Source organism: Melopsittacus undulatus, chromosome 4 (genome assembly GCF_012275295.1).
Source record: "Melopsittacus undulatus isolate bMelUnd1 chromosome 4, bMelUnd1.mat.Z, whole genome shotgun sequence".
In the NCBI taxonomy this organism is placed as follows: Eukaryota; Metazoa; Chordata; class Aves; order Psittaciformes; family Psittaculidae; genus Melopsittacus; species Melopsittacus undulatus.
In genome coordinates, this window is record NC_047530.1 from 34,783,116 (window position 1) to 34,796,075 (window position 12,960).

The following is a 12,960-nucleotide window of genomic DNA, read 5'->3' on the forward strand; positions in this document are numbered from 1 at the left end:
ATGGTGCATTGCCAAAAACAGAATCAAAGATAGATGTGGGGAAAATCACACACCATTAGATATGACTTAGTAACAGACAGAGACGATACTGGGTGAGTTATATCAGACAACTTGAGAAAGCATGACCTTCTTCACAGTAATAGTTTTACAACCATTTGTATGGCATGTTACCCACTAATCTCTAGTCAAAATATTTACTGTGTGGTAAAACACTGCAAATAAGGCTGCTGCTTCTAAGTGCTTACTCTTAATGCATAAGATCCAGCTTACACAGCACATACTTTCTGAAGTGTTAATACCATAATGTCATCACTGTTGTCCACAGAAGGCCACAATGAGCCTTAAAACAGGAAACTCCCCTCTTCCACTGGGTTTTATATTTTTGCAGGGCTGTCTGATGTTTGTGACAAGGGTCTATTTCAGTTCCTGATGGCACTATCACCACTTTGCTGCATTACCATAAAGCCCAGGAAATAAGCTATTACCCACCATCACTCCTCCAAATGTTATCACAGAGAATCATGCATTCACAAAACAGCGTTAACTGTGAGAATTAGAGTCCATTTAAACTGCAGCTGTTCCTTCATTCCTAAATAGGTTCTTAGTTCAAAACTTCTCCCTGACCAGCCTAATTACCAAATGTCCCTTTCAACTGGAAGAAGAAAAAGATCACTTTAAAAAATGGTGTGGTTTACCACTCCTTCCCTGTATTATGACAACCAGGTAAGTAATATTAAAATTAACATTTTTTTTCAAAATATACAGTAGATGTTTTAGTTTTTAGAACTGTGAGCTGAAATTTTACCTCCAAATCATCTCTGGCAACAGAAATGAACCTCTAACTTTGATTTTGTATTTCTAGATTATCTCATTTTGAGAATCTGAAGCTTCAACTATTTAGGGTAAAGACATCTATTTATTTTTAATAATAATATTAATTCTGCAGGAAGGGCTTTCTTTTAAATGCAAAACCTAAACCCTGGATCTAATATACATGCTAGTGTCCTTTCAGCTCTAAACCCATGCCCTAGAAAGCCCCACAACCTATATTCTGCTATTATCAAAGAAAACATTGCCTATTATGTTCCATTTCCTTCTCTGCTTCTTTGCCTCTTTGTTACTGTCCGTTGGAAGGACTCCAATCTGCAGGGAAAAAACACTCTCAAATCTAAACTGAAAAACCTAAATGCCAAGAAAAGGCACAATGTCTCTTTAAGAGTCAACAGTAAATTAACTTGCCCATAAGAGTGCAATAATTAGCAGTTAGTAGCTTATTAAAAGGATGGCAAAGGCCAAGCTGCCATCTGGGATCTCCAGTTTCTTGTGATTGTTATTATGTCAAGATGTGCAACTTGCATTAGCTTTCATGTCACTGTGCTTGTCCTTACTTTCCATGTAAATTTTAATGAAAGATACAGCACTTTAAAAATCAGATCTCCATCAAAGGTGCTATTAGTCTGCCTTTTACAAAGCATATGGACTGTTTTGCTACCTCTGCATCTCTACACATCACTGAATGCCTCAAATGAAGAAAACAGAGGAAGAAAAAAAAGCCTTTTAATGATATCAATTAAACACTCTCTCTGGGCAGAGTGAAACCTAAGCCTCATCAATACCAGCAGACTACAATACAGCATAAAAGGACAATATTTTAGCTCCTGTTTGCACACAGCATGACCACAATGCCTTTAACTCTCACAGGAATCATTCTCCTTAATAAAATGGAAGCCAATGAAGCTGTTTATTCAGATGTTAGAGAGAAACTGCTTTAAAATAAGGCAGAAAGTGTATGAGAAAAAAAATAAATTGCTTATGAACTACAAAATACTTAACACGTTATGAAATATTTTATTTAAACACATTATTTGTAAACACACATGCTCATGTGCACAAGCAATAAATAATTTACAGAAACGTCCTGTTTATTTTCTCATTTGTCTATCTTCATAAATATATTACGAAGAGGCGTAAAAAGAAAAAATGTTTCTAAGATATCTATTCCTTTGTGTTAGCTGATATTCATTTAAGAGGCTCCATTCACCAAAGTTCAGAAAATGCCATCACCTCTGGATGAATGCCTTGCAGAAATGTCCCCAATATCTTACACTTGGAATTCATCAACTATCAATCATCTCTAATTAGGCTTATAAAAATTACAGTGAAGTATTTGTTTCTTCCCGAAATAAAATATAAAACCAGCAACAAAAACTGGCTTACAAAAAATTATTCCAGGAGAAGAACATCTACATTCAAGGGGCACTGATTCTATTAAAGAGGTTTTACAAATTGGGTATTTGCTAACCATAAAATGAAATTATTTATTTTTTAAATAGTCATTATGAGGAAAGTTAAAACTGAGAATCACTATCCTTCTAATAATACAGGATTTTCTTCCCACCAAAACGAAAACAAACCTACTACCAATATTTTAAAAGTATTAACGAAAGGACTGTAATTGTAGAAACCAAAACCATACAATAGTCACATTTAAAACCCAAATATTAAGATATTTTATAGGACAAAGCAGAAATTAAAAAACACTGCCAAGGCTGGCAAGATTAGTGTAGTGTTGCTTCTTCTGCTTGTGTAATTAGGTATTTATAGACCACAAATGATTTGTTACTGATGTTTCACTTGAACATTTGCATAAAGTCTTGGCCACTCAGATGGACTTATTCACATCACTTTGAAAACACAGAATCATTAAGTTGGAAAAGACCTTTAAAATCATTGAGTCCAACCATTAACCTAGCACTGCCAAGTCCACCACTATACCATGTCACTTAGCATCACATCTACATGTCTTTTAAATACCTCCAGGGATGCAGACTCAACCACTTCCCTGGGCAGCCTATTCCAATCCTTGCCAAGCCTTCTGAAGGAGAAATTCCTTCTACCATCCAATCTAAACCTCCCCTGGCACAACTTGGGGCCATTTCCTTTTGTCCTGTTGCTTGTTACTTGGAAGAAGAGACTGACACCCCACTTGCTCAAGCCTCCTTTCAGGTAGTTCTAGAGAACATTAATGTCTCCACTGAGCCTCCTTTTCTCCAGACTAAACAATCCCCGTTCCCTCAGTCTCATAAGACTTGTGCTCCTGCCCTTTCACCAGCTTCATTGCCCTTCTCTGAACCCACCCCAACAGAACCGGACAGAGTATTCGAGGTGTGACCTCACCAGTGCTAAGTACAGTGCGACAATCACTTCCTTAGTCCTGCTGGCCACACTGCTTCTGATACAAGCCAATACAAATCCTAATGTTATTACTGGTGAAGAACTCCTCAAAATTATTTTCCAGATCAGTAAAGTCCAGTCATTTCTTTCTATCTGAATCTGCAAATGCTATTTCATTTTTTGTGTGCCATTACCTCCTGATCAATATTATTGAACAATTCAAAGAAATAACGACCTCACACTGCTCACTAAGAGCAATGCTGAACATTACAAGACTTAAAAGACCTACTTGGGTTAAGAGCAAGACCAAGTTAAGACCAAGAGAGATAGTCTGATTTTGCAGTTCTCAGCATGTGGAATTTGCCAGTAGCCTTTGGTCTACACAACATGCATTAAAAATGTTCCACCCATGAAATATGTGAGTACTCTCTCTTTTGTCTCTGAGAAAAAAACTGCTACATGTTGAAAATGAGTGTGCAGCTGTGCAGTTTTTCATCCCTAGCACAGCTACCGTTGAAGGGAAGGAGGCCACTGCCATAAAGGAGAAGCAGGAATCTGCAGACTGCATAGGCACTGCAGAGGTGTACTGTGGACACCAAGAAACCATCCACACCTCACTGGCATCCTTTGTGTTAGAGAGGATATTTGGGACTCATCAGTTACTTGTGTGAATCTTGGCCCACTAAAGTCAGTGTGAATTTTGCTAAGATACAGGACTTCATTCACCAAAACCAGCAGAGTCCCACCAGAAATACAGCCAATTTCCTCAAGGGGCATGAACCTCAGTGGAAGCCAGATCCAAACCAAGAGTTATGGTAAAACAAAACCCACTACGTATATGAGAGAATGGTGAAAGGTAGCAAAAAGGCAAATTGTCATTTCCTTAACAAAGGCTGTACAAGAGAACAAATTTATATTTATTATATTATATTATATTATATTAATTATATTAATTGTAGCCTGGAGAAGAGAAGGCTGCGTGGAGACCTCATAGCAGCCTTCCAGTATTTGAAGGGGGCCTACAGGAATGCTGGGGAGGGACTATTCATTAGGGACTGTAGTGACAGGACAAGGGGTAACGGGTTCAAACTTAAACAGGGGAGGTTTAGAATGGATATAAGAAAGAAATTTTTTACTGTTAGGGTGGTGAGGTACTAGAATGGGTTGCCCAGGGAGGTTGTGAATGTTCCATCCCTGGCAGTGTTGAAGGCCAGGTTGGATGAAGGCTTGGGTGATATGGTTTAGTGTGAGGTGTCCCTGGCCATGGCAGGGGGGTTGGAACTAGATGACCTTAAGGTCCTTTCCAACCCTAACTATTCTATAGTTCTATGATTCTATTATAGTATATTTATTATATATATTACTGCTATACGTTGTTAAGAGCTTTTATGAAATCAAATACATCATATCCTTTGGCTATGTGGCATGAGACAGAGTGGCTGCTGGTTTTTACTGAAAACTATAAGAATGCCAAAAAAAGATGAACTTTCCAGCTACAATCACTACGGCATCCGGTACCACCTTCTCTGTGAGCTGAAGGCCATGTGTGGGGTCAAAATTACACCGCATGAGCCCTTTGCATATATGCCATTTTTCATACAGAATGACGGCTATCTGATGAAGTCACTTGCTGTAAGTAGAACTAAAAATTACAAGTAGCTGGGAAGTGAAATAACATTTTCACTCAATGACGCAATAAATTAAGTTTCAGTGCATACGAATGAATTGTGGACTATATATTATAATACTCATTCCTACAGGCTCAACTGGGAGCTTTGCTTCAGAAAAGACTTACAGTTTAGTCCTGCACAGACTGGCCTGTAGCACAAATGCCGCCCAAGAAAAGAAATGAGCAATATGAGCCAATATCACACCACCCAAGTCTCACCCTGATCTGCATCGACCCTTAAATCACACTAATCCATATATCAGCTAACTCAATTATTGCCAGCTGTGTTGAGGCACAGTAACATTTTGTATGGTGTGCTTAGAGCTTTAGGTTCTCACATTTTCTACAGTGTATATATGTAATTATTATGTTCTGATGTTCACAAGACACAAGAAGATAGCTCTGAGTACAGCTTATGTATTATTCTCCACTACCCAACTTTGGATAGAAAAGCTATGAAACTAATTACTGGAATACTTTTTCAACCTCAAAGAAGAACAAATAATACTGGTTACATGATGCACCCCATCACCGAGAATTCAACAATATAAACCTGTTACAAGAAAACAGGGTACCTGAAAGAGGAATTATATGAAGAGAAAGTATTTAGTATGCCATTGTTCTCCAAAGAATTCAGGCATTACACGAGTGATAACTGAGCACAGGCTGCTTGTGCCTCAAAGGAAAGTTGTTATGAACAAATCCTGTGAGTTCTCATATCCTCCCAAATTCATAGTAGCACAATTAGTCATTTCATCCCCCAGTGTCTTACTGGCATAGCACACCCACCAACGTCTTCAAATTATGATGATCAATAGATCGGATTCTTCAGCAGTGCCTGTTGAAAAGGAGTAAGCCTCAGCATAAAACAACCTTTTCATCTATCTCATTGGAAAAGAGGACAAAGAAATGGATTTTCCTTGAGCAGTGCTTCTATTTATCAATTAATCTTCACCCTTCCCTCCAGTCCAACTGGAGACCCACAGCAGGTTTGCAGCATTTTGCCTTTTTGACAGTTTTGATTAGGGATGGATGACTGCCCTCTGCATGCTAAAGACAGGTGTGAATTGCTGAAGAGCAAGCTGGAGCCCCAGAGCAGCCTTACATGCCCTGTGCTGTACTAAGCTGCAAAGGAAACGGACCCCTCTGTTCAGCAGTGCTGATCATTTGTTTCCTCTGCAGCTTATTGCAACTCAATTTCTCTTTGAAAAATGCCTTTTTACTAACAGAGAGGCTGGGAAGCAGAGCTGGCAGGAGAAATGATAGCTCAAAGACCTCCATTGTTGAAGGGTACTGGACAAGCCCAAGTCCCACTTCCCAGCAGTGTCATCACTCCAGTGCAAGAGAGTCAGCTCTACCAGCTCACTGGCCTCTGGCTTTGTCTGACTGTACTGGCGGTCCCTTTGCACCCCAGCATCACCAGTTACAGACAGTCTGACACTGCACAGCCCATACTTGGTGTGAACAGGGAGAAAATAACATCTGTTAAGAAGGCCTCCAAGGATTAATAAATATTTCTTCCATAATTCAACACAAAAGATTAAGAGACTTTTAAAAGTAAAGGCATTAAGTTCCAACATGAACCACATTCATAAAAATACAATTTGTCCATTGGCAAACATTTTACAAGCAATGAAATGTTAGAAAGAATGCAATCTCTACCTTTACTTCTACCTACAGACAGGAAGGTGTGTGTCCAGTTAAGAAGAGGAACAAGGGGGATGTCCATCATGGAGGAGGCAAAAGAGAAGAAAAGGAGGAAGCACAAAAAACAGAAAATTATGTCACTGGCCATACTTGCAAATACAAGGAAATAAGCATATTTATGTAGCAACCAAATCCAAGAAAACACAATTTCAAGGGAAAACCAGGAGACACACCACAACTTGCACAAAGCAAGGCTTAAAAAACTGACAGTACAACCAGCAACTGCCTTGTTAAGCCCTTTGGCTTTAATTTGATTTTCTCCTGAGAAATGCAATCCTCTCATGCAATAGCACTACAGTGATACGCCTCATTCCACGTCAAAACCAAAATAGCAAGGGAAACAACAGAGTAGGACAGAAAAAAAAATAATCTCATGGTAATATATTTGCTAAACACATTTCACCTACCAGAGCTAATGTATTTGTATTTAATGTTGACATTGCATATTTACTCACACATACACATTTACATAGTTTATATCCATTATGTTTTTATAGAGAGTAAATATTTATCAAAAGGGAATATCTCTGAGCTGGCTGGCAAAAAAAAAGAGAAGCCACTGTTTCCTGATGCCTCATGGATAAATATGGGTGGCTGAAGCTGCCAGAAGCTGATAGTTTTCACATTTTTTTGCCAGGCAAGGGAGTACAGAAGGGCTGATGACAATCATACAGGCCTGAAGAGGTCATGCAAGACTTCATGAGCAAGCTGGGTTGCTACCTGTCATTCAAATGGCCAAGTGCATCTGTTCATATAATCCAGTGCTAAAACACAGACTGCTACAAAGATCAGTGTTACTGAGAATAAAAGTGGTCATGCAAGTTAGCTGTACTGATCCCTCCCAACATGCCATTATCCTTTCTTTGCCAATAGTTTGCCATACTCAGCTGTATCCTGAGGAACTAGGACATGCTGAAGGGACATATCTGCTGGATGCTCCTTCAACAAGTATGACTAGAGAGCCATGAGTCCAACTGAGCAGTAAGTAGGGATAGAGAAGGAACTCAATGTTGCCCAGAGCTTAGCTAAATGCTCCACATGCCCAATACCATGGTCTTGACATGTACTCAGAAAGAGCCCTCTTTACCTATCTTTCCCCAAATACGGATGCTAAGCAGTACAGAAAGTGAAGAGTGAGCCCCAACTTCACTTCTGATTGTTTCCTAAGCTTTCATGACCTCAGAGGTGAAAGCTGTCTTGAACTACAGAATAAAAAGTTATTATATCCTAAGCTTTTCTACATTCCACTGAGATACATAGAAACTATATCTCTTTCATTAAACACTTAATTACTCTTGAGTCTTCAGAGGCACTACATTACATCTTACTAACTCTTTGGACTGTCTAACCTCAGAAATGTGTTTGCTTAATGGTAAAAGCACTACTGTGTACATCTAGGTTAGGAAAGCCTCAGCAGGATTTAGAGTCAAAATTCACATTTTCTCCCCACAGACAGACATCAATCAGGTCTTGTCTTTCTAGTGCATCATGTGCACACACCTCACATTATATCTTCAACCATTTTACTCCTGCATTTGCAAGACTAGAATGCATCACCAGAGCTAACTCCATCACCAGTGCTCCCTAACTTCTTCTCTGTCATGTTGGCGAGACACTCACACTGTCAGAGAGAAACAGAATCATCCCTCTCCTCACCACCTTTTGCTCCCCAAAATATGTCCATAATACAAGATGGGACTAATGATCCCATCATGTCACAGCCAACAGATCAGTAACACAAACCTAGCTGAGGTACTAAAATGTGAACTCTGATACAGGCCTAGATCTCATTTGTAGCCTAAAGTGGGGGGAGCCCTATTCTTTTTCTAAACCATCCTGATCTATGCATATTTGAATATTTTAAATTGCAGACACAAGGACTTACAGGCCATTATATGCAATTTTCCTCAGGATTCATAATGAATTAGAATCATGCCACGAGGGCTATTTACTTTTTTTTTTTAATAATTGCACTCTGAAAAATAAAGACCCACATTGAGGTCTGTATTTACCCTGCAGAAGCAGGAACCATTACAGCTGGCAAAACAAGAAAGAAATGGCAAAATAAAATAGTTGGTGGACTGCATGAAAGGGGGATGCATACCTCTCTACTGCTCATGGAATTATTTCATGCTCCCTCCTGGGCACTTGAGTCCTAGGCTGACAAGTAGCCATAGCTCATGGGACACAGGAAAAAAATGCAAATGGCTTGATGGCACCCACTAGGCTTAGTTGCTTTTGTCATGCAAAGTCCAGAAAAACAGCAGGGAGAAAGCTTTCATGATCAGTGATTGAAACAAAGAGAAAATCAAAGGACTTACCTTGTTCACTCATCATCAGGTGTGAGAGGCCTTTGAAAGAGAGAGAAAGAGATAGGAAGTAAGAAAAAAAGAACAAACCAGAAAAAGAAGCACCAATATCCATGCACCCTAGTCTTGCAATCCAATACTTCTCAGGACTGGAGCTCACATACTTGAGCTAGACCAAGTATGGAAGTAGCATGCAGGACACAAACATGCAGGTACTGCTTTCCACACTGAGCAGGAAAGCATCTGTCTTAGGTAGAAAAAAAAACTGTTGGTAGTTGCAGAAGTTCCTTTGACGTTCACCATATCCCTTGGGGAGCTACTCCAGAGGCACTGCACACCAGTACAGCTAAAAGGGCTAGGAAAGCATTGGAGCTCTGCAGGAAGCATTCACTCTACTGGAGAGCTATAAAAATACTTCTCAGCTACAGATTTAAAATTCAAGGCTGCAGTGGTCAGTGAAAGGGAGGCCATGATCCCACCACACCTGCTTCAGACAAAACATGTGGGCTAAACACATGCACACACACAAAGTTGTCCTCCTCCTTGATCGTGATGGCTTCGGCCTGTATTTTTAGAGCGAATCAACACTGCTTGCATTTATCAATTAGGCACCAGTATACCAGACTTGCCAAGGAGTAAAAAAGTTACCTGTAACCTATTTTTAATACTACTGCATTTTCTTTCTGGGGAGAACTAGACATTCAGCTTCCAAGAGCAGTATGTTCCTTTGTGGCTTTATAGCTAAAGCTACTTTTCGGTTTCAGAAATCTGCATAGCTCGCCTCAACAGTGACAGCCACTCTGTAGATGAAGCTGTGGTGGTCACTTTGGCTGCTCCAGTCTCTGACTGATAACTCTCTCTGGCATAAACCTTGTTTGTTTCAATTCAAATTCATTACTAGTCTAAATTTTCAAATAGGCTAGAATCTGAACTACTAATATGTTATAATTTGAATACTGTACAACTGAATTCATACAAATATTGTTTCAATACTATTTTATGTATATTCATGCCCAATCCATGAAGTCCCAACTGATCCATTAGTTAATTTTGTGACACACAATATCACAGAACTAAGATAACAAAAATCAAGTCCTACCCACTCAAGCTGTGGGTGACCCCTTTTGGATTTGATCCCCTGACCTTCTTCCCTTAGCTTGATTCCTTCTCCACATCTACCTTGCGCAGCACCTAATATGCCAGGGATTTTGATTCGCACATATGCACTCACACACACACCCTCCATCTTAAGTCAGTTTATTAATCAAACAGGGCTGTGACTTTTTTAATTTCACGGAGACTGAGAGGTCAAATGAACTTATTAGAATGAGAATTTTCAACAAGCAGCATGCTGAGTTTGAATTTGTTTATTCCTCTCTCTCTCTTTTGTATTTTCCTTTTGCGCCTGCTGGAGAAATCTAACATCCAGATCATCCCAAGAATACGTTCACCCACAGAGAACTCCAAGCCAGATAAGGGGATTAATAATTGTACAGTCTAAGGAATGCAAATATCTTAATGTTCTTAAAGATTAATGTGGATTTAAAAAAATAATCACAAACACAACATAGGTTTAGATTTTTTTTTAGCTATAAATAAACATAGCAGATTTGATACTGTAGGACATGTTTCTGGTCTAAATTACAAGACATAATTTTACTGATGCATTTTGCTCTGCTAGTAGAGTGGGTTGAATTTGTCTCTACTTATGACCACTGACCCCATCATTCTTGGTAGGAAAATCTTAGGTCTGACCAAATGGGCACTTGAAAGTCACTGTAAAAAGCACTGCAAAAACCAAGATGGCAAATGTGTAACTGTTAGGTCCCACAAAGCACAGAGATCTTGTACCGATGGTGAAAAAGGAGAAAAGGCAGGAAGGTGTCAATATGACATGCTTTTTCAACATGAAGCTGGCTGAACAGTGAGGGGACATCAGATCCTGAGCACAGATAGGGTTTCCCAAGGCCTGAGCCCTTGTACACCATGGGGAAGGAAAGCCATGGCAAGGGGCACAGCACCAACAGGTGCAGCTGCTGGGGATGGCATACTGATGGGGAGTCACACTGACGGGAGATGGGACACTGACAAAGAGAAACCTCCAGAGAGGGTTCAAAGCAAGAGTCTGCATTAAACATCCTAAATCATACTGCAAGACCCCTTCAATGAGTCCGCTGAGTACACCGGCCTCAGAGGAGCTACAAAAATCTCAAAATGTCAGGAATGTCAACATCCATTTTGTACTTATCAGCAGGCAAATGCTGTGTGCCCTATCTGTCGGGCACATCAGCCAGGTGAAGCCTAGAGCCCTTCACCTGCGGACCAGGACTTGGAGTACCCCCCAAGATGTACCCACCATTCTGGCCCCCAGGTTGGCCTTGGTTCAAATGCCTGCAGAAGGAAGTCTCCCTAAGAAATGTTCTGACTCCTGCTTCTTGACAAATTTGAAATATAACAGGAGCAGTGCTTTGGTATGTACATCTTGATTCTCCAGTCCCAACTGAGCAATGGAAGTAGGGAGGTTAATGAAAAAGAATGCCCCTCCTCCCCCAGTGCTACTTTTTCCTTTTTAAAATAGGAAGAAAAAGGAGGATGCACTTGGAGATACAGAAAAAAAAAATTATGTCTTAAGTTGTCCACTGACACAGGTCCAGAGTCGTTATTAGCTTGAATAATAATATAAATAATAAAATATTGGCTTTGCTCATCTGAAAATTTTCTTCCTTATAAATTAAAGTAGGAGTGAAAATGAGTATATTTATCTCCAACAAAATGTCATTAACAACCCAAACCTTCAACCATTGAGAAGTAAAATCTGTGACATTTGCGGCATGTTAACAAAGGCCCCAAATTAGTCACATAAAATCAACATAGGAAATGTGAACTGACATCATTGTCTCACGTTTACATCAGTTTCAAGATATAACAGGATACTAAAAGCGTTTTCAAATCATAAAAGTCAAAGTCATCTCAAGGTGGCAAGGAGCAGGACTTGCTATAAAACTACAGTAAATTAATGGGGCATCCAACAAAAGAGTGCGAGAATTGTTCAGACCTGCAAACTAGACCAGATTTTGCCAGATCTGGGGGACACGTACCACTATGCTACTGGAGCATCAACCATAAAAGCTAGAAAACTTTCAGCAAGGTCAGGATGCTTAATGAAGGGCATGTTATTCACATATGCAATCACTGTCTGTGCCAATAGCCACCCCATTCCAGGGGAATCCTGTAAGAAAATCTGAGTGTCCATCTAAATCCAAGTAAAACATTATTTCCTTTTAGTCTTAGATTTGTTCAACAAGAAACCCTGATTAAAGCCTTTCTGGCTACCCGGTCAGTGCAGAAGTGGGAAAAGGTGGACACAAACCTGCATGAGCCACAATGGTCAACAAGTTGTGTGCTTTTTCTAAACCAATCTAGTCTTTCTTATAATAATCTACTGGCTGGACACAACTGCTGCCCAATAAAAATGGTGGGTAGCAAGTACTCCAGAAAAGGTTTAGGAAAACTTCAAGATAAATAGCTTATCTGCCCACAAAGAATTTTTTTGTCAAAGTCAGGAATCTGATTATTCGCTTCAAATGTGAGTGATAATAAGGACAAGTGCATGGCTTCAGAAAAAGGCTCTCAACAAGTCTCTCAGACAATGATAAGCATCTGCTTGTGCTCCACCTCTGGAGCCCCAGCTCCTGCAGTCTTTCAGCAGTAATGTGAAGAGAAAGTAGCCTGCTTCTTCAGAATGTTGGCTTGTTATTAAAATAATACATCCACTGCCAAGGGCCGACACACATATAAACTCTGCTCTCTGGCCATGATTTATGCCTGCCACAACTGCCTCTTCCTATTTAGGTCTGGGGTTTTTTTGGTATTTCTTTAACCTACAACTAATATTATTTTCTTAAAGGTTAATATTAACCATCCTTGATCTCAACGTAGCACTTGAAAGAACTACATTAAAAAAAACAACAGCTGTGAACCATCTATATTGAAATAGTAAAATGAAGCAGCTCTAATTGTACAAAATATCAAGGGCCAGCACTGGATTCTTACAAAGCCAGAAGGACATTTCTAAAACTAGCTTCAGAGTGCAGTGATATG

At 39.7% G+C, this 12,960-nt stretch overlaps 1 protein-coding gene across 4 annotated transcripts in view; it reads right to left on the reverse strand.

Annotated features, from left to right (window-relative positions):
• Positions 1 to 12,960, reverse strand: part of NRXN3 (neurexin 3) — a 962,180-nt gene that overhangs the window by 910,931 nt on the left and 38,289 nt on the right. For 2 of the 4 annotated variants that reach the window (XM_031048775.2, XM_005148869.3), the window contains exons 3-4: positions 8,872 to 8,901; positions 6,506 to 6,517 (exon numbers count right to left, since the gene is read on the reverse strand). In XM_031048775.2, coding sequence (XP_030904635.1) covers positions 6,506 to 6,517; positions 8,872 to 8,901 — 42 coding nt within the window. The remainder of the gene's footprint in view (positions 1 to 6,505; positions 6,518 to 8,871; positions 8,902 to 12,960) is intronic. The other 2 variants (XM_031048774.2, XM_031048773.2) reach the window with 1 other exon arrangement.